Source organism: Rhea pennata, chromosome 4 (genome assembly GCF_028389875.1).
Source record: "Rhea pennata isolate bPtePen1 chromosome 4, bPtePen1.pri, whole genome shotgun sequence".
In the NCBI taxonomy this organism is placed as follows: Eukaryota; Metazoa; Chordata; class Aves; order Rheiformes; family Rheidae; genus Rhea; species Rhea pennata.
In genome coordinates this window covers 69,280,735-69,307,128 of record NC_084666.1, presented here as the reverse complement: position 1 = coordinate 69,307,128, position 26,394 = coordinate 69,280,735, and the positions used below count along the sequence as shown (strand labels likewise).

At 38.1% G+C, this 26,394-nt stretch overlaps 1 protein-coding gene across 2 annotated transcripts in view; it reads left to right on the top strand.

Annotated features, from left to right (window-relative positions):
- Window positions 1-26,394, top strand: part of GRID2 (glutamate ionotropic receptor delta type subunit 2) — a 692,796-nt gene that overhangs the window by 444,711 nt on the left and 221,691 nt on the right. For both annotated transcript variants that reach the window (XM_062575022.1, XM_062575021.1), the window contains one exon: window positions 22,973-23,026. In XM_062575022.1, coding sequence (XP_062431006.1) covers window positions 22,973-23,026 — 54 coding nt within the window. The remainder of the gene's footprint in view (window positions 1-22,972; window positions 23,027-26,394) is intronic.

Genomic DNA, 26,394 nt, shown 5'->3' with positions numbered 1-26,394 from the left:
AGATGCCCTGTCCTTAAAAAAGAGAGAGAGAGAGAAAAGAAATGTAAAAGACCAGTGAATGTGGAAAGGAGCTATAGCTATACTGGATGTAAACCCTTCAAAGACTTCTGTTTACTATTACTTTCTACAGAATGCTAATAGCTTATGGCTTCTAATAACAAAAGACCCAATCCTAAAGATTATTGCAAATTCAGATTGCAGACAATGGAAATCGTTCATCACAGTACCATATTAGCTTGTCTTACAGCAGCTCTGCTATTGCTTTTTTAAAAATTCTCTCTTCTTAGACTCTATCATGGATGTAGTATATAGACATTCAAAAGAAAATGTTTGCTAATTACTGAGTTGGAAGAAATAAAAGAAATCACTGTTGCGACAGAGGATTCCTCCTTATGTCTCATGATAGTCATTTTGTTCTGTTCTGGCATTTATAATTCAAACAGTATGTTAAGGGGTGGGAGTGAGAATGGGAATTGAGGTGAATTTTCGTAAATGTACATCAGAGGCAGAAATCTTACTGGTCCCTTGAAGTGATGTGGCCTATTTTTATCCCTAGATTGCAGCTCTGTTTGCTTCCTGGTGTCTTAAAGCATTTTAGTTTTAATATGGATTGCATCAGCAGTCTTGTATGAACTTGTCAGCTGAGCAAAGGGAGGCTGCAAAATATATATGCTCTCTAAAGACCATAATAGTTTGGATAGAAAATGGAAAAAGAAGATGATTTAAAACAAACGTGTGTGTGTGTGTGTGTGTGTATATATATATATATATATATATATATGTATTTTAAGCAGAAAAGGTGATGATGTTGGTGAGGTGTTTACAGACAGTTGTGAGCATTCTGCCCTTGTCCTTGTCTTATGCTTAATTTACTGCCAACTTCAGTTTCTGTACAAGATGCAAAGGATGACATAGTCCCTACATTGACAGCCTTTTAACCTTAAAATCCAGGTAATGTGTAAAACAAGAGACTTAAATCAGTCATCAAGCAGGCCACACAATACAGTGGCATATGTGTCTGATCTTATTAACTCAGTGTAGAGCGTGGAGCTGTTCCTAGCTGCTCAGCTGTCACTTTGCACAACAGATTTGATGCAGCATTTGATTCTTCGAAAATCGGAGCAGTGCTGAGAGCAGGCAGTCACAGGCTGTAGGCTTTCGTTCGCAGAGGAGTCCCTTTTCCCCCCTGCCCCTTGCTCTCCCAAGAGAGGACCAGATTTCCAGACTGGGTCACTGTGGCAGCGGGACCTTGCAGATCTCAAGGGGGGGGCACTGCCACAAAACAGGGTTTTCTCTTTTTAAGAACAGCAATAGTTTCTCTTTTGCAGGCAAAGCAAAAGAGGCTGTTTGAAAAGAAATGTGAATAACCTCCATGTTTTACTGTTTTCCCGAATTGTGGTGCTGCTTGCTAGACTTCCAAGAGCAGCGTTCATTGACGCTGATGCGGGGGGGGTCAATTCACAGAGCAAGTAGCTGTGCACGTTAGCGTGCTTCAAGCCTAATTCTCCATGTCTGTCATAAAATAAAAAAAATTAAACTTTTCAGAGATGGGTTTGATTCTGATTTTTTCCCCCTTTTTTGAACATGCTGCAGTCAAGGGGATGCAAGTGTGGAAGGAGTGATTCTTCCAGTTGCCACCAGACGTGTCCTTCCACTAACAGAGGAAAAACCAGGATAAATGTGATCCAGTGAACAAAGGGAGGACATGCAAGTCAGTGTTCTTATTTCTAACTTGCCAACTGAAAACCCAAGTGACCTCATTTTACCCATGCTGTGATTCGTTATGATTGCTTAGTGTTACATATCCACAAAGCTTAAAAATCCTTTTCTGTCTTGTGACACTGTATTTTGTAGTTAGGAAAATGAGACTTACTACAAGATTTTGTCAGGTTCTGTGGAGTGTCTGTGGCAGAGCACAAGAAATCAGTTTTCATAACTCTGTTCTAGCCAATATACTTACAAATCTTTAGTAATGGAGTTATACCTGCTATTATTTACATAGGAGTCTTTAAGATGTGTAAATGGCTACCCTGTGTAACCTTGTAATCCCCATAATATTATTTTGATATTTTTCCCTGAATATGAACATAATTATTAATTCCCATTTAATATTAATCTGAATTGCAGGCTCTACAGAAAGCACTACACAATGTGGGACGAAATGGGTTCCTGTTTTGAACTGGAACTATTTCTTACCTAAAATAATAAGACTGTAAGAGAATCTTCAGTGTGTATATATTTGTAGGGAAAAAAGGAGGGAGGGAGGGAGGGAGAGAGAAGTATAAAGTTATTGCCTTGACATTTTGGTAATGGGATTTTATACTGGACTAGAGTTTAGGGGGGGAAACAAAAGCAGCAAGTGAAACTAATACAGAGTAGGAAGAAAAAGAGCAAAGGCTGCAAGATACAAGGGAGAGCTTTGAGGCCGCACCAGATCATGCTGGCCTCCTCTCGTGAGCTTCCCCAGCTCACCTGTTTCTTGCACCAAGCAGTTCTGTAGCGGCTGAAAGGTATTTAGCAGTTAGTAAGCATTGCTCTAAATGACTGTCATACATGCAGCTCTGCAATTCTCCCTCCCCCCCTTCTAAATATAAAACATATATACACACGCACATACATATACATACATACACTTTTTTTTATATATAACAGACGTGGTTAACTAAGAGTGGTAGTTTTTACATGCCAGCAGGTGATACTAAGGGAAGTTTGTCCTCCTCCATCTTAGTCGGTCCATGTCACTGGCACTCTGTATCTGGCTTCCTTATCAGTTGCTGCTTCCTTTGCTCTTTCCTATGTTTTTGCATTTGATTTTGTTTAGGCTAGCTGAGAGAGTAGGGGACTTGGTCTTTTTGAAGGAGTACTGGCTGTATATCCAGTATTTTCTGATTGCTTTATTGAAGGTTTAAATGTCTTGTATGTGCATGACACAAGTGCAGGTATTCTTGCACACAGTTGTGGAGCTATTTAGGTATATATCTCATACTAGTTATTTTCTTATTTGAAAAGTAGTTTCGAGATGCACTTTGAAAACTTACATGTGAAGATCCCAGCCTTGCTATCATTTATTGATTCAGGCTGTTGGGAGTCATTCTCCTAAGTATTATGGAGCTTTCATTTTACCTGCGTATAATTTGAAATGAAAGTGCAGCATGCTGTTTGGAGCAAATGCAAGGGGCTGAGGAACAGATAGTTTGGTGATTATAAAAGAGCAAAAGTGAACCAAGGCAGCAACCATTATACATAATTAATAAGGTTTTATTTCAGGCTTGGGGACAGGGGATGTCTGTCTTTGTATCCTTCTCTTCTTGGTTCTTCATTCTGCCAACCTTTCCCCTCTCCCTACACAATTTTTTCTTTTAAAAAAAAAAAAAAAAAAAAAAAACAGAAAAGAAAAAGAAAGAAAAGAGAGTTAAAATTTCAAAAAGGTTAAAGAAAATGCCCAATGTGATATATTCTTATACACAGGTTAACCAACTACAGTGAGAATTCAGTGGGGCTATGGAGTATATGTAGAGCTCTGTATGTATCATTCCTCTCTGGATCAGGGCCTCAGAGAGACTTCTGAGTCTATTTGTCTGTCTGTACACCTGTGCAGGTACATGTGAGATTTTTGCTTTTTGTGCTACATTCAAAAACCACATTCAAATACACTTAGTTCTGTTGCTTTTTGACACCACTGTGTTTCTAACCTAAGTATAATGCAGACAATATACTCAGCTTAGTATAAAATATGTCTGTTTATATATGAATACAGAGCTCCTTTCTCCTCTGTAGCTGAAAGGCTTCCAAAAGCTTTAAACTTTAAAGTTAAGGTTAAATAGTTTTATTTTACTCTGAAAATATTTCAGTTCTTTGGTATTACCTAAAAACCTGGGTAAATTTACCTAAAAACCTGGGTAATTCCTTTTACACATCAAAACAGCTTTCTGAACATAGTTGCAGGATACGTATACGTGTTGCCAATGAGAAAAGAAATCTGTTCACGACAGCGTATTTATGTGCTTGCATTACCAAACAGAAATAGTATTAGTATGTTTGCATTTAGTGGTGATGATTCAGGTGTTTCTCAGTAGCCTGAGGAGTTTTTGGAGTGCTGACTAGCCATTGCCTCTCGTAAGTGTTCAGACTCTCTAAAACTGACGCCTCTGTTGTGTGTTCAGCAGGACGCATCAGAGAGTGTGTTCATTTAGCTGGACTTAGTAAACAGTTTTTAGTCTGGGAAACACCTAAGAATTGGTTTTGAGTAAAAGTTGTAATATTCCTAGGTTCTAGCAAGATAAATACGAGAAGGAAAATAGTGCTTTTTGTCAGGCAGTATTTTAAAATATGCTTCCAGTCACATCCCAGAAATTCAAGATCAACCACTGTTTAAGAAAACTCTTTCTTTTCAAAACTTAGTGGAAGAATTTTAATTTAGTTCAGTTCACTCTTTGACAGATTTAATACAACTGCTAGTTCATTACGTGAAGCCATACTGTTTGCTATAGTTACTTAGTTCTGTTTTAAAGTTACAAATTTTGCAGGTAACAAAATTGTGGAAAGAACTGTAGTGAAACATGTTACTAGGAGAGCTGTTAATTGCCTGGTTATTGGAGTCCTTAGTGTGTTGTGAGAAAGCATCAAACAGCAAAGAAGTAAACCCAGAAACTCTCTATTATCCAACAAGTTAATCATTTCATCTCTGTGACTATGTACAATAGCTTAGTCTTGGTTAAATACGTGTCTGTTACTCATTTTGTACTTGAAACGAAAATTTTCTAAGTTATTCATAGCTGAGCTGTGAATGTGCTGATGAAATTTCATGCGTTCTCTAAGTAAAAGGGGGAAACTTTCTTAATAGTAGCAGTGAAATGAGGCTACGCACTATGGTTAATGTGTTAATATACTGTTAAAAAAGTAATTAATGAATTGAATTATTTTGTGCTGTGATAAATTGTTAATTCGAAAGCCAGACAGATTATACCAGTTCCACAATTAATATAATAAGCCTCACCCCAAGGACTTTGTTTAGCAGAGTATCTGTTTGAATAAAAAGAACTGAATAACTGCAAATAAATCAGCAAGTCTTAAATCTAGTGCTTAAACCTCTGTGTCCCCGTGCACTCCTACAGTATGTCAACAACTGATGTCCTCAAAACTAGAAGTGCATTCTCAATTTACTTTGTGTCTGATGCACAGCTTCCAGCAGTCAATGAACTAAAGAGTTTGCTTTTCAAATCTGAAGTTCAAATCCAACTTTGAATCTCATTGAAAAATGATTCAGCATGGATATTGTATCCTATTTAGGAGCTTAACCCCCGGCTGATTGTGGTCACTGTAGGAATGCTGCCTTTTTCATTGTAGTTGCTTCAATATGCTCTAGATCAAATTTAATAAGTTATACATGTTTGTATGTAGGGTTTTTCAGGGGTAACATCATCTGTCTCAATACATTACACTGCAACAGTTTAGTGCCTTTAATATGAAATAGAGTAAGCTATGGGAAAGCACAGACCTAGTAAAATGAGAGGTGGCTGCAGGGGAATGTATATGATTGGGAATTACTTCTTTAGTAAATGAGATAGATGCTAACTTCTTTTGGTCACTATTTGTTAATGTTTTACCATTCTTGAATTGCAGGGCTACGGACACTTTAATTAATGAATTCCATATAGTCCCTTCTATCATGAGTCATTTGCTTACCTCTGATTTCTTATATTGATATTCATCTATGAGGAAAAAATACAATAACACAAGGGAGTTATCTGTATCTGAGTGTGGGAAAATATCAGTACTACAAAGGCTGTGGTAAATTGGAGCCGTGCTCAGATTGGGTAACAGTATCTTATTGGGCCAATTCCACACTGTGGTGGAACTGTGGTAAAGAGAAGCGACTTGTTTAAATGAACAGTACAGAGCATTTTTACAGATTATATAAGGACAAAGATTGAATCATTTTATGTCAGCTTCATCCTCACCTGAGTCAGCACAGTTCCTTCATTTCTGAGATTTGGACACTGCCATAAATAATTCAGATATAATGCTCTAAGCTTCTTTTAATAGATTTTATTTTCTATGTTGCCATAGGAGCATCTTCATTTGTTTTAGTGTGAATAAAAGCTTTTACAATTATTTTTGTAAGGGAAGTGATTTGGGACCAATTTTAACATGGCCATGTATCCCTTTAGTTTGGTTTTCTATATCATCATTTTCAGAAGAAAGGGAGCTGGAGGATAGAAAGAAGGTGCAAATTGTGGAAGATTTGTCCCCTTCCTGAGGCTGAGATGGAAGGAAAAGTGAACCAAGTATGTGTAAATCACAAATGGTTCCCACTTGTTTGAGTACTCTCCTCTTTAAATATTACAGGATTCTTCTCAGGTTTCCTTCCTTTTAGGAGGGTGTCATTTGCTTTATTTATAGGTCACGTTTCTAAGATCAGGCATACTATTTTGGATGTTTTTTCTCATATCTATATGTGGTGACACTTACTGTAGCTACTGAGCAATTCCAGTATTGGACTAGCACTTATACAGAAAAGTTATCAGGGTTTTATTAATGTGTACTTTAAATCCAAAGGCTGTATGATGAATCTGCTTTCATTTTTCTTTCTTGTCCTCTTGCTTATGATTTTCTTCAGGTTTCCTCAGCTCTTATGCTGAGTCTTTAGTCTCCAGACTAAACTGCAGAAAAATCTGTTATGATTGCATCAGAGTTTGTCACTTTATTATCTTTTTTGTAGGTGCATTCATGCTAGCACCAGCATATGCTCTAATATAGACAGGCCTCCAGCAGTGTTCAGTCAGTGTTAATAAGGTTTGAGTGTAGTTGAAATGCTCACTGGCATCCACTAGCACAGCTGTAGCAGTCCAGGGAAGGTGAGTTGTGTGTTTGCTGGTGTGCATATGACTGGTAATGGTTTTGCTTTGCTTCTGTAGCTGGTAAGCAAAATTTTCTTTCCTGTTTTCCAAAATAAGAGATAGGTTTCAGAAATGCAGTTGTTTTTTCCCTCATCTTTTATTTGTAGTAATGTGTTTTCCTGCTGAGTCAAGGACCAGAATCGCACAGAGGACACAGTTGTATCCAAACAAACAAAACCATTCCCTGTTGTGTTATACTCCATATAACTGCTGTAGCGAGCTTCACCGTTGTTCCCTTCAGCATTGTCCACCTCTAGAGTGGAAGGCACGGCCGTACATCCTCTCCTTCCCCATCGACGTGAGCCCCAGTCGCTAAGGGTGGTGATTTGTGTGACAGTCTGAAGTCAGCAAAGTAGAACTTGCACCCCTGCTTGCAGCCATGGTTGTATGTCTCATTAATGAACTGCAACGCTCATGTCGTAAGCAATGTAAAGCCTGAGCTTGGTGCCCCAGTATGAAAGGGCACCTGATCTCGCATCTGGGAGGTTTGGTGCATGTGTACCATGTCTGCAACATCCCTCCCTGTCTCAAGCACAACAGGTGGGGGGACTTGTTGCATACGAAATACGAGCTCATGCTGTGGGTGAGAGCATGGTGTGCATGGGAGCCTTTCTGTGTTTTTCATTCTTGCCTGGTACTGTAAGAAGGAGGAAGAGCACAATAATGTTGCAATGATTCTGTTCGTAGGGACGTTAGCTTATGGATCTGATTAACCTAGCACTACCTTATCAGGGCTTCCGTCTCTCTGAAGACGTATGCGTTTGCAGAAAGGCAGCCTTTGCTCAGAGGATCGAAAAGCATACCTCCACAGGGTGAGCAAAACCCCCAAAATTACAAACAAAGGAGACAAACCACATGCTTTTTTTTTTTTTTTTTTTTTTTAGTTAGGTGATGCCAACTCCATTTGTGGTTTAAATGCCCTTTAAACACATGAAATGAAGGGTTAGGTGCCTCTGGGAACTTCTGTGTGTGTGTGTGTGAGAGAGAGAGAGAGAGAGAGAGAGAGAGAAAATGTATTGCAAATGGTGCTAAAATGTGATGAAATGCATGTTGCCAGGGGAAAGAGGTTCTGTGCTTACAATATATCATCTATAGGACAACAACCTTTATGTTAGTTGCATTAAGTCAAGCAGTATGATTTTTCATTCTTTCCTGTGTATCCCTTCTCATACTAAACCAAAGCAGGAGATGCTGTCATTGTATCTTTTCCTAGTCACTATTTCAGATCAGATTACATTTTTAGGTTGGGAGATACAGTACTGCATACTTAAATTACTGCATTTTTTGTTGTGTTTGTTCTCAATGTAAAGGCAAAAGTGACATTCCTTTCTTTTAAATGCCAAAACATAATGATAAGAACACTGACAATGTCTTGCTAGCTGAGTCATGTCTCATTAGCTTCAGTTATTGCTCACTCATGTGCCAGAATGCTGCTGTTAGACACCATATGATCTAAAAAGTGATTTAAAAAAAGTCTTTTATTGCCATAAATAAAAAAGTGTCATCTATTGGTTATTAAAGCATATATTCAGGAAGATTCATATTTTGGCAGAAATATAGTACTGCTCTGCCTTTATCCTCTTTTGCCTAGGAGAATGGAGCAGACGTATGTTATGCAATTTTGATGGTCTTTTCCATTTTGGAGTTGACATGCAGAGGGTCGTAGACCAAAGTTTGAATCTGTTTCATTACAAGGAATTTTCCATGGTTTTTATGAGGAAAATCTCTCCTCAAAGATATAAGCATGTTTAATTTAGGAAAGTAAACATAACTGATCTGTGCTCCAGGATCCAGGAATATGCCTGGAATGGGAAATAAATTTCAGAGCTGGATTATAACTCATGTAAAGGACATTTTAATATGGACTAAGATACATTACTGATCCCTCACAAAAGCTTACAGTTCACATTTATATTAAACAAATAGAAGCAAGTGTGTAGCACATGCACGTATATGTGCATGAGTTGTGTGTGTGTTGTAGGACCAGATGAGGAAAATAACCTTTTATTTAGTTGGCACAGTGCTGTGTTTTCAGATAGCTGAATTTTGTACCTATTGTTGCAAGTGTCAGAAATTACTGAAGATTTCTAATGGGAATGTTCAGGACATCAGTGTAGAAAGAGATCTAAACTTCAGTATCTTATGATTACTTACAGTTTTTGTCTTACTGAGCTTTAATCCATATCTGAGCTTTAATCCATATGGTCTCTTACTGAGTTTTAATCTGTATTTATAGGAAGACCTTCCTGTTCCCAACTTTCAAATTAATAAATTAATTATAGAAGAGATTTACTTTTTTTTTTTTTTTTTTTTTTTTTTTTTTTTTTAGCTTTTAGGATTCTCTAGAAAAGTGCTAGAGATGTATTTGAGGAAAAATATGCCATAATAAAAATGGGTTGTGGAGGCTTTGCCTATGGAAGTGGTAAGTGCTGAGGAGCAAATACATCAGTGCTTCCCTGGTTCCTCTTGCTGTGGGAGCCAGGAACAGGGCTTCCTGGTCAGTACGGTGGCAGCAGCCAGAAAGAGCTGAAAACCTGGAGGAGGTGAATACCCAAGAGAAGCAATGACATGCCCAGAAAAGGTTCTGCTGAGGCACTCTTCCTTGTGCCTTTGAAGACTGACACAGACCAGCTGCTTCCCTTTCTGGTGGGTTCTTCAAGGATAGGGGTCCAGTGTGACTAGAGTGGTTTAGAAAGCATGGTGACTCTCAGCAGGAGTCCTGGGCTGACTGGGACATACTTGCCTGTCATTGGAGTAGGTAGTGCCACATACAGAGTCTGTGGAGGGAGCATAGTGTGCTCTTGAAAGAATCTATGGAAATGTCTTCAGGACAGTTAGGTAGTGCTGCCTGAGCGGTTATGTGGGATTGTACAGTAGATGTGCAAGCCCTCCTGGACATCCCCACTTGGTCTCCCCTGTGTCCATAGGGGTGGAAGCGAGTTCATTTCTTGCTCCAGGTGAGTTTCCAGGGCAGGGATGGGATATGGGAAGGGCTTTGCCCCCACCTGATCCCCAGCTGCATAGATTCAAGATTTCAATGCAGCTATGCTGGCTTTGCCAACCTGCATCCCAGGGGAAAAGTGGGATTTGACATCTCAAGTCCAGTTAAAGTTGGGTTGTAATTGTGCTCACACATGCAGAATTTTGCCTAGGTCAACAGCAAGCTTCACTGTAATTCATTTTTTCATGTCAGGTATGTAGCTCTCCTGCTTCCTGCGCAAGGGACCACCAGATCATGACTCTCCAAGATCATTATAATGATCACTTCTCACATACTCATTCCCAGCTGAAAATACAGCCTTAGAGGCAACTTGTTTTTACCCTCAATCAGTCCGAGGGGAAGAGTGCTCTATCTTGTTGATCATCCTTGTCTAAAGCTCATGTATCACTTTGAGGATTGTCTGCCTGTTGGTTCTGTCGGTGCGCCTCTATCGCTGTCCTGGAGCATAGACCACGTGCCTGTAATATTAATAGTCAGAATAGGAGATATATATCACCACTGTGGTTTACATTAGTTGAAAAGGATGGCTGAAAGAACACTACAAAAATGTGGTGCTTAAAGGTAAAAAGATATTTGACCGTGCCTAAGGGAGAGAGAGAGATATGATTCTAGAAGAAATTATGACTTTCTATAATGTACCTTTCATAATTTACATTAGGGATATGGGCCTGCAATCTGTTATACATAGAAGTTACTTTCCTTGTGCGAGTAATTTCATTGACTATTACCATGAGTATGAGTGAAGTTACTGACGTTTATAAATCCAAGCAATTAAAAATGATGCATTTAGTATTTGTCTTCTGTGGAAAAAAATCAGTGGGAATTCAGGATTAGAGTGGAATGATCTTTAATACTTATTTTTGCAGAAGTTAAAAAGTCTTCATTTTGCTTTATAGCTCATTCTGCTACAGCTGAATGTTGTCTCACACTTGGTTAAAATGCAGATCTCGTCTCTCTAACAATGTGTATGTTGTTTTTCCTTTACTGGAATGATCAAATCCTCTTAAAGTTCTTCCACTCTTTTCATTTTCTCCAGCAAAGTTTTCCGATTTATTTTTAAAAGACGGTGGTAAGGATCAAATTTAAGCCTCTTTGTGCAGTAAACCAAAAGAAATGGGCAACTGTTCTACAATGAACATTTCTTGAGAAATAATTCTTAGCAACGTAATCCCCGTAAATTATTAAAGGACTGTATGGAATAGCTCAAATTACAGTGCGTTTGTTAATCACTGATATTCTTTTTTTTTTCCTTTTCTGATAACAACCTTTGCATCTCCTATTAAAACTTTGCATGTTGTCTTTAATACCTTAAAATGGAAGCTATTCAGAATTTCTACCTACACTTGAGGTCTAGAAAGTTTCAGGTGCTTCTGTAAATGAGCACATGTAGGCCAGTTATACTTTCCTGTTGCTGGTAAAGTACTCTCCAGTCTGGGTGGGATCCATACCACGTTAGAGTTGAGTGCAGATGTCCCAGCTGCAACCATATTTCAGGCATACCTAAGCCCACAATTTTAGCATGTTTGCATCCTCAGTGTCTGTCCTCAGAAAAATAGGTGCTGCTTTGGACCCTTTTGATCCAGGCACAAGTTACAGTGTTGAACCAACTTTTAAATCATAAGCAAGCAACAAATGGTTTCTTTTTACCCCCTTTTTTCTGTCTTCTTGATGCTGGAAAACTTATTTAACCTACATTAGTTTAACTGAGTTATTGTACTTCGGAGAGCTTAACAATTAGCAGGTATAGGACCATGGTAATACTCTTTCACTTTCTGTGTATTTGTCTTCAACTTTTTTTTGTTAATAATTTTCAGTGAGTGCTTAAAATATGAAGGATGCATCAGGATTTCAGGCCTAAAGCATACTGTCATAGGTGTACAGTTTTATGGACAACAGTTTTATGGAAGAGAAGCATAATATGAACTGTTCTGTGTTTGATTTTTAGAAAGGATATTACTTAGTATAAATATATTATGGTGATAATAAATTATTTAAATTATCTTTTATTGCCATAAATAAAAAAGTGTCATCTCTTGGTCATTAGTTTCATACAGTTTACTTGTTGGAGCAGAGTACTAGCAGAAATTCCTAAAAAGTAGAGATACTTTATTAGGGAAATTTAAGAATATTATGAAAAAAGCCAAGCAATTTGATCCATGCCCTTTCTAAGACCTAGCGAGTTCGTATACAGATTGGGGCTTTCGATGACTTTGGACTTTTAGTACAAGTGGTCTCTTTTATTGATTTTTTTTTTTTTTTTTTTTTTTTTTTTTTTTTTTGTGTGTACGCTTTCTGCCATGAAGCACAGAAACTAAAATGGCTGATGGGCTTCACATTCAATATTGTGGTTTGGGAGGCAAAATATTTTCAATATGTTTAGAATAGATTTTTATCTTGGTATATGTGCTTTTGAGAGGATTTTTGCTTAGGAAGCTTTGAGCCTGCAGCCTGTTAGAACTCTATTAAACTGCTCTTGATTCTTGAACTCCTGTTACCAGAAAAATGCTTTCAGTCTGCTTTCTGGGAGGGGAGCTGAATACTAAGTTTGCGTGCAAGTGGGAAATGCTGGCTATCTCGCTTGAACCTCTGCAACTGTTGTTCTGTACAGATACGCGAAATGACAGGAGAGGCACCGCCATAAAGCTGAAGAGCAAAGAGAGCTGATGGCTTTAGTGATATTTTGTCACTTGAACAGTGACCTTCGTTAATAATGCCTGTGATAGGAAAATGAAATACTTTCCGTTTCAGTAATGTCAAGCCGATGCCTGGTGAGGAGCGCTCTTAGGCAGACAGCGAAGAAAAGGAGAAACGTCGGTATATTCTGTATACGTGTTCATGATTTTTAATGTTTCCCCTGCTACATAAGCAGACTAGATCTTGAGTTTACTAACAGATGTAACAGGAGGTGAAACCACATTTCTGTATCACTAATAAAATACACAACCTGCTGCCAGCATATTCAGGACTGCATTTTCAAGGCACTCAACTTCCATTTAAAGAACTGAATGGAACGGGCAAGCTTTCAAAAGCATTCAGCATCCTGCAGCTCCTGTTGAGGACAATCTGGCTAACCTATGGATGCTGAGCAGTTCAGAACAATTGGCCCTAAAATACTCCCTTAATGCTCCTGGAAAAAGAAGGTGAACTGAGCCTTGCATTTTCAGTTTGTGGATATGAATGCAATGTATATGTTTAATAGTTCTCCTACTTAAATACTTCTCAAAAGCAACAGTGCCCATACCCAGTATCAGAGGTCAGAAGAATGGTGCCAAATGGACTATTTTAAATTTAATTAGAATTTAATTTTTACTCTTGATTGCTGGAATGGAGGGTTTCTCAGTGGACAGAAACCTTTTATGGAAAGTAGCTGCTATTTAGGGCAACTGGTATTTTTTAAAGGTAGCAGTATAAAATTGCTTGTTTCCATAATCAAAAAGCTTTCTGAACCGGTGACCCTCTTTCTTGTACTGCTGTTCTTCACTTTCCTTTTTCAAGTCCTTCTTGAAACCCCATGATTTCATGCTCTTTCTGAGGTACTTTTCATCCTATTTATCTACATTTCCTCTTATTAAGCTGTTGTAAAGCAAAAGCAATTGTATTACAATCTGTGGAATTTCTCAGGTATAAAATCAGGTATGGATGGGAAAAGCAAGGTTGTTTAAAAATGCTATTAGTCTTACATGATTCCTTTACAAGCTTTATTTGAATTAATGTCCTCTTCCTGAGGGTGGTCAACCCATACTAATGAATGCATCCTGGGAAGGAATCCTGTGTTTTACAAGTGTACTTTTCTTCACTTCTAATTATTCACTGTCTAACTACAGTGGTAACTTTGGACAATCATGATTAGCAATTAGACTTGTAACATGATTACGTCTACATTGGAAGCAGATTTAAGGAGATAGCAAATAGTGAATTTGTATATTTATGTGAAATAAGCATATACTGAAGTTGTTATGACAGATGCTATTTTATGCTTTGTGTTTTCTCCTGTGAACTATGAAACTCTCTTCACTAACTTAGCCTAGTTACCTAAAGCATGCATTAAAATGTTCTGTTATCAAATTGAAACTTTTTTTTCTTCCGAACTAATGATCATCTGTCTAATTTTATCTCCTGAGACTAGTATCTTGAAAGGCTCCTTCATATCCATAAGATTTGGCATAAGATTCCTGCTACCTGCAAACTCTGCAATGGGTTAAAAATAGTAATGTTCATTCTGCATAGAAAAATAACTTCAGTGTACAAATAGGATAAATTTAAATGTGTAAGAAGCTTCATTAATCCCTAAATTTCTCTATTGAAGAGAAATTTTGGCCTTAGTGAAGACAGTGATACAAGTCTTGAAATCAGCAAGGCAGTTATTCTATCCTGGTTGTTGGAGATTTGTCAGCAGCCTTCCATCTACAGCTGGTTCACCCAAAGGGTAGCTCCTGAGTGGGATCAGGTGTGCTGAGGTGTTTAAAACAAGTGACATGCTTGGGAGAAACACAAAGGAGGGTATTCTGAGACTTCAGTGTGGACTTAGATTTTTTATGATTGATTCTTCACCTTGGAAGGCAATAATAAGCAGTTTGATTTAAAGCCTGTGTTCAATCCAGACACTCAAGCTTTCTGCTTAGCTTCCAGATTTGCACAGATGGATTTCATCACCAAAAAAGAAGGGGAAAAAAAAAGGGATCCCTAGTTTGGAATACAAATGAGGAATAAGATCTTGGATCTTCAAGTAAGAATGTAGTATTTAATGATATAAAAACTATCACTTTAAAGAAAAATCTATGTATAAGAGATTCTGAGAAATTCTTAACAAGAAAAAAGAAGTACAGGCAATTGTACAACAGTAGTGAATCTGTATTTTTGTGATGTTTTGGGTCACTTTGTTACTTTGAAATAGGCAGCTTCCAAGTGTGAGATGCGTTATTGTTTATCACAAATACTAGTTTTCTGCCTTCTAGCATCTGTCTTCTGGTGTAGGTAGCATGATGTCATGCAATGGCTCTGAGCTCAAGCAAAATAGTTCAGGACAGATATGTGCTTTTTCTTACAGTGGATGTTACAAATGCTTTTCACAAGGTCAATCAGAATAAGAGTCAAAACATAAATTTGAAGATAACAAAACCCGCAGACAATAAGAATAAAATAACCCTTAAAATGAAAAATATTTAAAAATTCTTACGCAGGCATTGTTTTGAACTTGTGATCTACAGATTGACTTCACAGGACTATATGTGGTTTCAGATTTGTGATTTCTATCAAATGCATGTGTTGTTAGCTCGTCTGAATCACAAAGGAAACGAAAAATTTTAAATGGCTGTTTATACCAGACAGAACAAGTTTTGTTTTATGTTCTCAGTACAAACGCATGGTCATATTCTCTGAAGTATTAATACTAGGCTTAGTTACTTTTATGAACATTTAACTGTTGACTTATTTTCTTATATACCTTTGGCATGGGGCAGATTTATCTGCTTGAACTGCCTCCATCTCTTAAAATTTTAGTACAAGGGAGATGAAATCTTCCCTGAAGCTTGACTTATTTCAAATATAATTGGAATGGCAATCCAAGTCAATATAAAACTAATTATTTAGTGGAATAACCCAATTTCTTTTAAAGTATCATCTTTTGAAATAAATCTACAAAAGGAGAAGACTGATCAAGTAGTTGAACTATTTCTTTCTTTTTCAAAGAAATCAGTGTTGTCATGAGACAGACAAAGCCGTATCAGCCATCCCAGCTGTCCTTAGGAGGAAAATAAAACACTCCTGCACCAAAAGCTTTAGAAACTTGTTTTTTAATGCTTGGTAACTAGATCATTAGTGGCCTAGGGAGTTCTCTATCAATTTTCACCCAAGGTATTCCCTTTTGCATGCAGTGAACTTTGAGGGAAAGGAATCCCAGAAAAGGGACTCTGCTCTGTAAGAACAAAAATAATAAATATTCTCATTGGGGTTTCCTTCCTTCCCCCCCCCAAGTTGTGGAATGGGTAGAGATTAAAATTAGATTCCAAAAATACTGCCTTGAGTGAAGAAAGATTTTTATGAGCTTTAGTTTCTGGTGTGCAAGAATGAGCTTTGTAAATCAGCAGCTGATTTCCCTACTGAGAAAATCAAAGATTAAGAGAAGAGACAAAGAAAAGGGCTTGCTGTGGCACCAGCAGGAAGTACTGGTACAGATAGCCTGATAAAATGGTGGTGGGTTTAATGAACTATCAACTAGAAGGAAAAAAAGAAGGATGGAGGGGGGAAGAAAAAAGGATGTGGAGACAAGTTTGGGCTTTCCATGCACAAGTCAAGTCCTGCAATGTTTAACTTGACTTGATACATTTACTTTTCAGAATTTTCAGATAAGTTAAGGTAGTCCTCAGTTTATCTAACTTTAACTTTCTTAGTATTACCTGCACAGTAGCTTTTCAACAATCTTTAAGCTTCCAGGTTTTGGGTTTTATACCACTGCCCAAGGAGCCACCTGCATTACAAGAGACTTGTCCAGGTGTCCAAACCAATCAAGTCATGTCTCTTCAATTAAAGGAGAAGCTAGGAAATAAGCTTTGAGATCTTACGTTTAATTTGGTTTTACAGGACACAGGCAACAAGTCTAGCAGTCTTTGAGGAAAGCAGTCTTTCAGCTGAAAGAGTGCAGATTACAAGACAGCATAAACGGGGCATGTTCTAAATAGTGACTGTTTGAATGAGGTTAGTAGGGGGTTTGTTTCCCAGCTCAACTTTCAGGAAAACTAAGTAAGAAATCACTTTCTAAATGATTTCAAAATGAGCCAGCTCCAAAACAAGGGATTATGCAATGCCATCTGTTGGCTTCTGTGAAAAATCAAATGGGATATGTGGTTTTCTTGGTGGTGGTCCAACAGAAAGACATTCACAGTCTCTACTAAAGCTCCTACTGGAGCAGCAAATTAACAGCAAGGGCAGCTCTAATGACAGAAAATTTCTTCAGCATTTTGAGAAATGAGTCATAGAGTCTGGGTGGCTTGTAGCAGAGCAGTGTCAGGTGTAGCAAAGCTAAGACTGGAATCCAGGAGCTCTTTCCTGTATCTACAAACAGGAGACACCTGGGATGGCTAGATTCAGTGTGGCGCTTTCTGTATGTGCAGCATTATGGGTCTTGTTAGAGGTTTATCAGGTTTGTCTTACTTGGCGAGTGTGATTGGAGAGGAATTCTGAAGACCTGCAACGGTTCTTTTCTGGGTTTCCTTTGTTCTAGTCTGTATTTTGTAGTTTTGGCCAGCACCTATGAATTGTCAGAACAACAGATGTGGAGAACATTGTGGTTTCCTACTAAAATACTTGCTCCTTTTGTTGGGAAGCTATTTTGCTTTCTTGCTTATTATTACACATGAGAGAAACTTGCATGCTGGCAAAACTGCTGCTTTATTTGCTTTGGATTGCCTTGGATTTAGCCTGTTTGAAGATTTGAGAGGGAACAATTGAAATAGTTGTGATAAATTGTCAGACTCTTCCAAAGATTCAGAAGTTCTGGAGTTATTGTCAATGACAGATGGTTTGTCCTTGCTCATCACTTGTCTTCTTGACAGCATTTTCTGCTCTCTGCAAAATCTCCCGTGGTATGTAGTTGAATTCTTTAGAAGAAGAAAATTGTTTTCTACCTCAGCCATGTTCTTACTCAGCGGTTCAATAGCACCCATGTTTGACTAAGTGAAACACCGTCCTTATGAAGGAGATGTTTGATTTATTTTAATAGGGTGTTAGGAAAACTGCTGGAGTTTGACATGAACACATTTCCAAAGTTGCAAAGATGATAATGATCTTTTATATCTGTGCTGTGGATTTTCATGACTGTATGTGAACGGTACTGAATAATCTAAGGGCCGTATCCTCTGTTGCAGGATTTATGCAACTAATGTCACAATGTTTCCCAATTTTGCAGTGTGACTACTCAGTTGGAGTATGGGTTGAGTAGGTAGACATTCTTTTTTCCGTCTTTCCATGATTTGTTGAAGTCTGTTTCAGATCTGGCCTGCTATAACATACTGCTTTGATTCTTGGTACTGGAGAGTCATGTGATATGTGAATAAAAATTAACGAATATTGCCTATAAATGAAAACTTCTGAATTGCAGAAAACTCATTCTTTGAAGTATTCAGCTATACTGGCCGTGTTCTGCCTGTTTTCAGGGCATAGATTTATTTGGGTGAGACTAAAATCCGTGAGCTACTTTGAGCATTTGACTACAACACCGCTGCTCCCCAGTTTTTACTGGAGTCCATCTGCTTATGAATCTTCCTGCACAGCAATGTACTCTATGACACAGGAGGAATGCCACCTCAACAGCACAATGTCTTTTGTTGTTGTTTTTGTTGTGAACATCACGAATGCAGCCAGGCATTTCAAATATTTTCCTTTTCAGTAAATAAAAATAGTCTGAGCTCCACAACAGTTGGTAGAGAACTCATAGGTTTCTACTTCTTTTACTGTTAGTATGATTCATTGCAGTTAAGCAAATAAAATGTATTTGGAAGCGCAGCAGCAGACATCTTGGGTTAGACCAAAGGTTGCTTCAGTATCTCATCTCCAAAACCTGAGGAGGAGCAAGAACAGAGTAACCTTACATGATAATGTGTCCTAATACTCTCCCAGCTACCGACTATTTTTAGCTAAGGGGGCTTGCTGAACTGAGCATAGTTTTGTGGGTGTAGTAACCCTCAGTTGAATTCTTTCCCCCCAGAGGAAAGATGGAAGCAAATTTTATCAAATATGCGCATAAATTTTCTTTGCAAAGAGCTAACTTTACTCTGTTCAATAGCTGCACGGGACTTTAGTCTTCAGCTCTGATTATGAACGCATGCTACAATTTTTCTCAGCTTTAGCTTAAATGTGAGCTGCATAAACAATACGATCACCTGTCTTCTGTCTCTTGTGGAAATTCCCAGTTTGTCCCTTCCCTTTTCCGAGTGCGCAGTGTGGCTTCCCCTCACTGAGCCAGCAGGACAGGCAGAGGGGTGTGAAACCTGCGTTGTATTCAAATGCGTGGGGTTTGGAAGCCCCCAACTCCTACATGGCTCCTATCAAATTGCATTACTGTTTTTGAGCTACAGGCTCTCAGTTTTCTTTTTCGGTATTGCCGTTGTGCCTTTGGATGCGTTGTGTTCCATATTCATTATTCCCTGGCCGGGAACACAAGTTCAGGCCAGCTCACTAGGAATGCATGCAGATGTTAATTCAAACCAGAAAAAGATCATTGCTCAGCAGATATGTGTTTTAACTTTCTAACTATATTAGTCATAAAAATCTTCTGAACAGCTTCATTATATACTTCTATGGAAGGTATATTACATGTACTTTTAGGGGACCAGAAAAGCTCTCTTATTTTTCGTTGTAACCTTGTTTGCTTTCGCTTCTTCCTGGTGAAGATAGAGCGGCTCTTTAAGTAAACAGAACTGCAAACTCAGTAGCAGGACAAGGACACTGTGGAACATTGTGTCATGACTGTAAAGGCCTCCTTGTCCGAGGAACGCCTGTTTTACTGACCGGTAATTGGATCTTAGTTGGGCTGCTGTGGCTTCAGTGTGGGGTCTTTTGTTGTTTTGGTTGTGTTTTGACTGATCTAGTAAAATCAGGAACTTGTAAACTTGTGCTTAATAACTTCTGATTGAGAGAATCTTATGACAGCAGTGGATTATGCCTGTGATTACTGGTAGCATTTGAAGAAAACTTATGGCAGGACAGCCTCTTCCTTTGAGTTTCAAAACAGGAGGAAGGGCCTATAGAGTATTGGATTTATTTATTTTCTGTAAAACAGTGGTTGTTCCTGTGCGTTCTTCCTCTGTACTGGAAAACTAAAAATGACTAGAAAATACTGAAAGTTTAGCAATGATGATAACATAGAGCCCTGCAGTTTGTACAGACCTTGTCAGCATGTAGCCTGCCCTCCTTTGAAGACAGTTAAGTAGAGGCTATAGGCACCAGGTAGGAGTTCAGAGGCATTCGAAGGCGAGGGACTGAGGCAGAGACTCAGCAGGTGGGATCTTGATCCTGCCGAAAGCGGAAAATGTTTTCTGAGTGATTTCACAGAGACTAGGATGTCATCAAGTAAGATTGAATGGCCCAAGGACAAAAAGAAGGCCCTGAAACTCCAGTATAATGGTGGGCTTATAAACCTAGTTTGTGTGTTGATCATATGTATTTCATCAAAAAAAAAAAAAAAAAAAAAAAAAATTTATTACTGCATCTTCAGTCTCATTTTTAAAGTAACCACTCTCAGTAGCAGAACAAGATTTCGGTGGGTATTCTAAGGAAAATGCCAAAAGCCAGCTTCTGACAGACTGAAAGGGGAAAGTGAATTCTTAAATCATGGACTATTTATAGCCTATTTAAATTTAGAATGTATTAGTTTGAGTGTCTCTGAGTACTACAGGTCCATTTTAATTTGACATAATCTTTTTGAAAATGACTTTAATATTAAGTGGATTCATGAATGCATAAACTTCAATGGATAAAACATTATCTTTCTGCTCAGTAGTTTCATCTGTAACTGAAAAATAGGTGCATTTCATTTTATTATTTGCAAGTTGCAAATAAATCTATCATGGGTAGCCTGCGCTGTCTGGAGTAATAAGACTGACTAGTGAGGCTAGACATAGAGCAAGCCTCTCCAGAGTCTGGCTTAAGTGGTTTGTGACAAGTATGTAATAGAAACAGTGATACTTAAAATCCTTCCTTTATTGAAAAGGCCTTGTCTAATTGAAATCTGAGAGACTAGGCAATGTAGATAAACAGACCCAAATATTTATAAAGAAACAAAATGAAACAAAACAAATCTTTTAATGACAGAAAAAGTACATTACAATGAGATGAGCCAAACCTTCAGGCAACCCCACTTTCATTGTGCTAGTAACAAGTGGACAGGAAATGTGAATTCTCATTTTGTAGAGGATTCCTTCATTCTGAAGTTTGGGCTCGTTGCCCTGTTGAAGCAGATGAGGAACATAGGAGTTCTTGGAGGAACAAAGTTACTGTTGTTCCCCAAACCCTCCTCGGAGCCTTGCCCCTGAGGGCGTCCCTTGGGCAGGCTGCCAGATGAGGAAACGTGGGAGGACCCGATCTTGAGCAGCGTACCGGGGTCGGAGGCTTGGAGGGACAAGGCTGCCAGGAACCAGACAAGAAAGCAGCCAAAAATGGCAGATTTTCCAACCTGCTTTTTTCCTTACGGCAAATTTAAATGGCTGTAATTACTGCTGCAGATTACTTTCTGTGCCTGAGAACTTTGTATGGAGCAAAAGCACCTATGGGATTGTTACTTTTCAGTAGATTTTTAACCTTTCTCTGTTCCTGGAAGTGTCTATCTTCCAACCGCTTTGATTCCTGACTAGTACAACGCCGTTCCCCTCTCAGCTTCCTGGCAGGACGTGTTACGATGCCTTGCACCACTGGCTTAGGCAGTTTTTATGCTGCTCCATTACAGGTATATTCTGTGGATGCCTGCCGTGGAGAATTCAAGAAAATGTCAAAGCAACATGACAAAATATTACACTGTTGTCACAAAAGAGAAAAAAATAATGAGTGTAAATTTCAAGTAAGGGAATATCCTGATTCCTACTGCTAGTAATATTGAAATTTTCCAGTAGCATATTAGTAGCTACAGCTTTCATTTCCACTTATTTCTTATTGGCACTGTGAGAATTTCTAGGAAGGAGTTACTTCATATAGTGCTGCTTTATGTTTTGTTTTTAAAATCTCTTTAGATCAGAATTTCCACTCTTACCTATTGTTATAGAAAATAAGTACCAACCCCACCTCCGATGCCTCTGAATTCAAAATGAAGGTTATCACTGTGGGTTCTGTTACTACTCTTAAGATTTGTAGCCACTGAAGTTGTTCTCCTTTGGACATGGCACCATATAAATTGCGGTTGTCACTGTTTACGCTGGTCGTCATTAAAAGCCAAGCATAACTGCTGTGCGGTGGTCTAGACAATAATAGACCATCTACTTGAGTGTTATAACGCTGTAAGTTTGAAGGCTTGTTCCTGTTCTTGTCTTTTGTTTTTCTGGGATTCAACACAGTTCAAAATATCTACCAGTTTTGAATTGTGCTCCAGGATAATTGTGGTGATCATCCGAACAAAGTTTCCTTGGATTAACTTGATTTTAAAACTATTTCAGTGTCAGTGCCAATTCAATTTAATTGGTAGCAAGAATTGTCAAGGTGTCCAGCCATTTCTGCAGTTTGCTTCTGGCTTCTGTCCTCTGTCAATAACTTCCCTTTTTGCTAACAAAAGTAGACCAGTTGTATTTTTTTTTCTTCTTTGTTTCCACCTCAAAGGTGAATCACCGTAGAAGCATAGAGGTCTCAAGAAGGGAAAGGGCTGAGTGAAAGATGTGGTGGGAAGTGCATTTTCAGTCCAGCATAGAGGCAGCTCCTGGAATGATTTTCAGCACAGGAAAGGAGAGGAGGCATGAAAGGAGGATTAGAGGGCCTCTAGGAGAGAAGCTAGGACATGCCACCATTCATCATCCCAGTGACATCCCTCTTTCTCAGGAGAACCTTTTGCTCCCCACTCTTGCATTTGTATGAGCCTGTTTTTTTTTTTTTCTTTTTTTTTTCTTTCTTTCCTTTCTTTTCTTTTCTTTTCTTTTCTTTTTTTTTTTTTTTTTTTTTCCTTCCCCTCCCCTTCTTCCCCCCAATTCACAGGCTTCCAGGGCAGGGGAACACTGGAGAGGCCTCAAAGGCTGGAGCTACAGAAATCTGACGAGAGTTACTTCATACTCATTTTCTGCCTCCCTCTTTGCTGCTCCATCTCACCATGCAGTATTAAGGCAAAAATGATTTCATTTTCTCCTCAGTCAACTGAAACATATTCTCTTTTGCAATGCCGGCAGTGAAATGTATTTTCCAGGTTTAATTAGCAAGTCAAACAATAACACAAATGCTTCTGCAGTATTTTGCTAAAGGTTCTCTATCCTCAGCTGAATAACAAAGGTCTTGCAGAGCATGTGCTTCGCTTGTTGTCATTTGCAGAGAGCATCCATTTAAAAAAAAAAATTTTTTTGGCTTTCATAAGCAAGCTGACTGATAGCTGGTTTGTTCTCTATTTCAGGTCGTGGAGACTAATTTGGTTGCTTTTGACTGTCACTGGATCATTATAAATGAGGTAACTGTCAAGCAAACGTTGTGAACCATGAATCCTGTTTTTCAGGCTTACTGACAATTTTCATGCTGATCTTGACTTTGCCAACAGGAAGCGGTAGCTACAACAAAGTTTAGGCATGCTGGGAGGGTAGATGTTCCTTAATAAAAACAGAATGACAAGTTCTTGGACTTTGTTGTTTTGGCTTGCCTATTTTAAATAGAAGTCCTTGTATGAATAAATAGAGGGGGGGGGAAAAAAAGAAAGAAAAAAAAAGAAAAATACTTCCCTACTGGGTATCTTTAGCCTTCACTTTTGACTTGAGCTGACTGTTTTAAGAGAGTTTTTTTAAAGAACTTTTTCTCAGCAAAGTACTTGTGCTCCATTTATATTTTAATGTTTTTTCTTAAAAAACATCTTCCTCCTCCCTTTAAGAATCCCACTAGAAGTCAATCATGATTGACACCTAAACCCATTGATATCTGTGGGAGGCTTTTTGATGGAGTTCTGGATCAGGTCAGATATGAATGTTTATAAAGGGAAAACTGGAAGAAAGTTGAATTGAGAGCCTGTTTTTAAATTGTGAAATAGGATTTTTCCATGAATGCTTGTCAGCTAAAATATAACTAGTCAATAAATGAAGTGGCGTTGCATATGAAACATTGAACAATGCAGTTCTTAGCTTGGCTGCATTCAGTTTTTCTTTTGTTTTATGAAAAGTAATTTAGGTTCAGAATGACTGAACTCACTGGGAAGATCCCCTCATGTAGGTAGTCTATCTTCTCTATATTCTTAGGATAAAAGACAGCTTGGAGAAATTGCATACAAATTTCAGACCTACTCTCTGGCTTTACTGTGCACTTTTATTTGTCTACTTTATTTACTAGATCTTTATTTGTACAGTACACTATAATGAAAAAAATTAATCCAAAGTCTTTTTTTTTTTTTTTTTTTTTTTTTTTTTTCCAAGTTTATGTTTCAGTAACCTGAGATGATGCTTGGCCTGCTCTTTCAAAACCAGTGGATTTTCAACTTATTTTTAGCCAATTTTCTCTGGGGAAAACTGTATAGTGCTAAGTGCTGTGTCAGCCACTTGTGGTCAGCAAAAATAATTAATTTTGACTTCTACATTGCTCTTGACCAGTGCTTCAGCACTAGGTGGGCTGAATCTCACTTGCTGAAAGCCCAGCTCTAAGCTACAGAAGGCCACATGAAGTACCCATGAATGCATACATTTTGTATTTTCTGTCATACCGAACTAGAAATCGGTTGTAGTGATGAGAGCACTGAAGTTCACTTTTCATTTTTACTCTTCTGAGATAGTATTTTTTTAAAAAATAGTTAATCAAATCTAAGTCAATAGAAGTCAACCATTAACTTCAATATGAATAGATCAGAATAAATTCCTACATGGAGCCCAGCTACTGGTTTGCTGCATAAGTGAAGCTCTTGCCAAAAGTTTTTCATTTTGATCAACTTTAAATGAATTAGAACTAGAAAGCTCAAAAGAAGAGATTTACTTTTAGCTGAGTTAGTTCTACCCCTAAAAAAGCAAAATAACACCAGAGGTTCCAGTCTGAATGTTCATGTTTTCTGTAGAATGTTTCTAGAAAATGTTTGTTTTCAGAAATTAGTGTCTCTGTGGAACAAATTTTGCTTTTTGAGCATGATAACTTGCAGACTGTAGCAGATTAAACTAGGGCAGTTGAAGCGGTTGCCACTCTAAGTTGCCTTCTCTGCTCCAAAACTCTTCCTTTAGACTGCTGCCCCCACACCGAGGATAGCTCAGGACATGCAGAGCCGTGTATATGCAGACACACGTATATCATCCCCCCTGTATTTTATAGCCTTTTATAAGAAACTATTGAAAGCTGAGAATTAAGTCCATTTTCACAAGCTATGATATGAACCATAGTCATTAAAATCTTCCCTGTATCCCATGGAGTCATTGCTGCTGGCCACTTCTGAGTACACAAGCTTGTTTGATGCTGGGGAAGTAACCTCTTCAGCTGTCTCAGTTTAATCTGCTTCTGGACTTAAATCTATAAGTTCCTTAAGGTGCACTTAAGTGATTTACTACTGACTCTGTTTTTAAAAAGCTAATAATCTCAATATTTTGAACAAACAAAAATCATACTAGGAATAGATAAGAATTGTAGATAACAATATGGAAGGAATCATGTTGTGTCCTACTTTTCCTTTGGTTCATATCATATTTATGTTCAAATTGTAGCAGGAATGTAAATATTTCCTGAATGATGAATGTTTCATAATGTTACTTATTCCTTGCAACATTTTTCCTGTTCAGTAATAAGATCACAATGACTCCACTTTGGCAGTGCAAGATTTGGAAATGGAGAGATTTACAGGATCGTTACTGTGCAGTATTATAATAGCTATCTTCACATCCAAAGCCAGACCCTTTCATATGGTTTTCCATTAACTGTTGATGACTATCATACCTGCATATGGCTGTAAAATGATGTGAGAGCTCTGCCATTTTTTTCTGCAGTTGCTTACACAATTCTTCTGTAGCAAACCTGGTGATTGGTGTGCTTGTTTTAGCTAAAATTAGACGGTCAAATAAATAACTATTTTAAGTAACACTGCTTTTATGGCCTTCTGATTTGAGAATTTATTGCAATGCAAATGCATTTTTTTGCAAAGACCACACATGATTCAAGTAATTCCTTGCAATGAGATACCAAAATAAGCTGGAGTTGTCTTTCCTTTGGCACGTCGATGGAAAAGGGATACAACACACTTACTGAGTATAATAACATGGAAGGAAATATCACCTTCAGTTTTATGATCATGAATCTGCTTGGATTTGTAGGCTAGCATCTGTTACTTTAGTTGTTCGCTTTAAATGCTCTAATGCCTGGAAACTATTACTTAATTTTTACTGTCCCATTCATTGACGTTGTAGGTCACAGAGCAAATTTGTTTCAAGTCTGTACATCATAATGAAATGCATGTATGGGAGGAAGGGGGATTGTTCCTAATTCATAATTTGGATAACATAAGGATTCATAATTTGCTAAAGCATAATACTTCTTATTAGTTCTCTGTATATAATACAAATTTCGTTTGCCTAATCTTTCCATTCAGATGCTCTCCAAATAATTGTTCTTATTTCTTTGGGGCCTTAAAGCAGATGGCATAAGTCTTTATTTAAGCAAGAATCATAGAATTGTATTTAGTGATGATAAGATATACCTTGACAAAATGTGAGAATGAATTTCTTACTCTACTGCTCTCTTGCTCTGTCTCTCTCTCAGCCTCTCGATCTCCCGCTTGCCTTCTCTCCCTCTCTTTCTGCTTTCTTCTTTCCTCTGCACAACAATAAATGTAATCTCCAGCAGCTCAGGATAGTAAGATTACATTTCTTT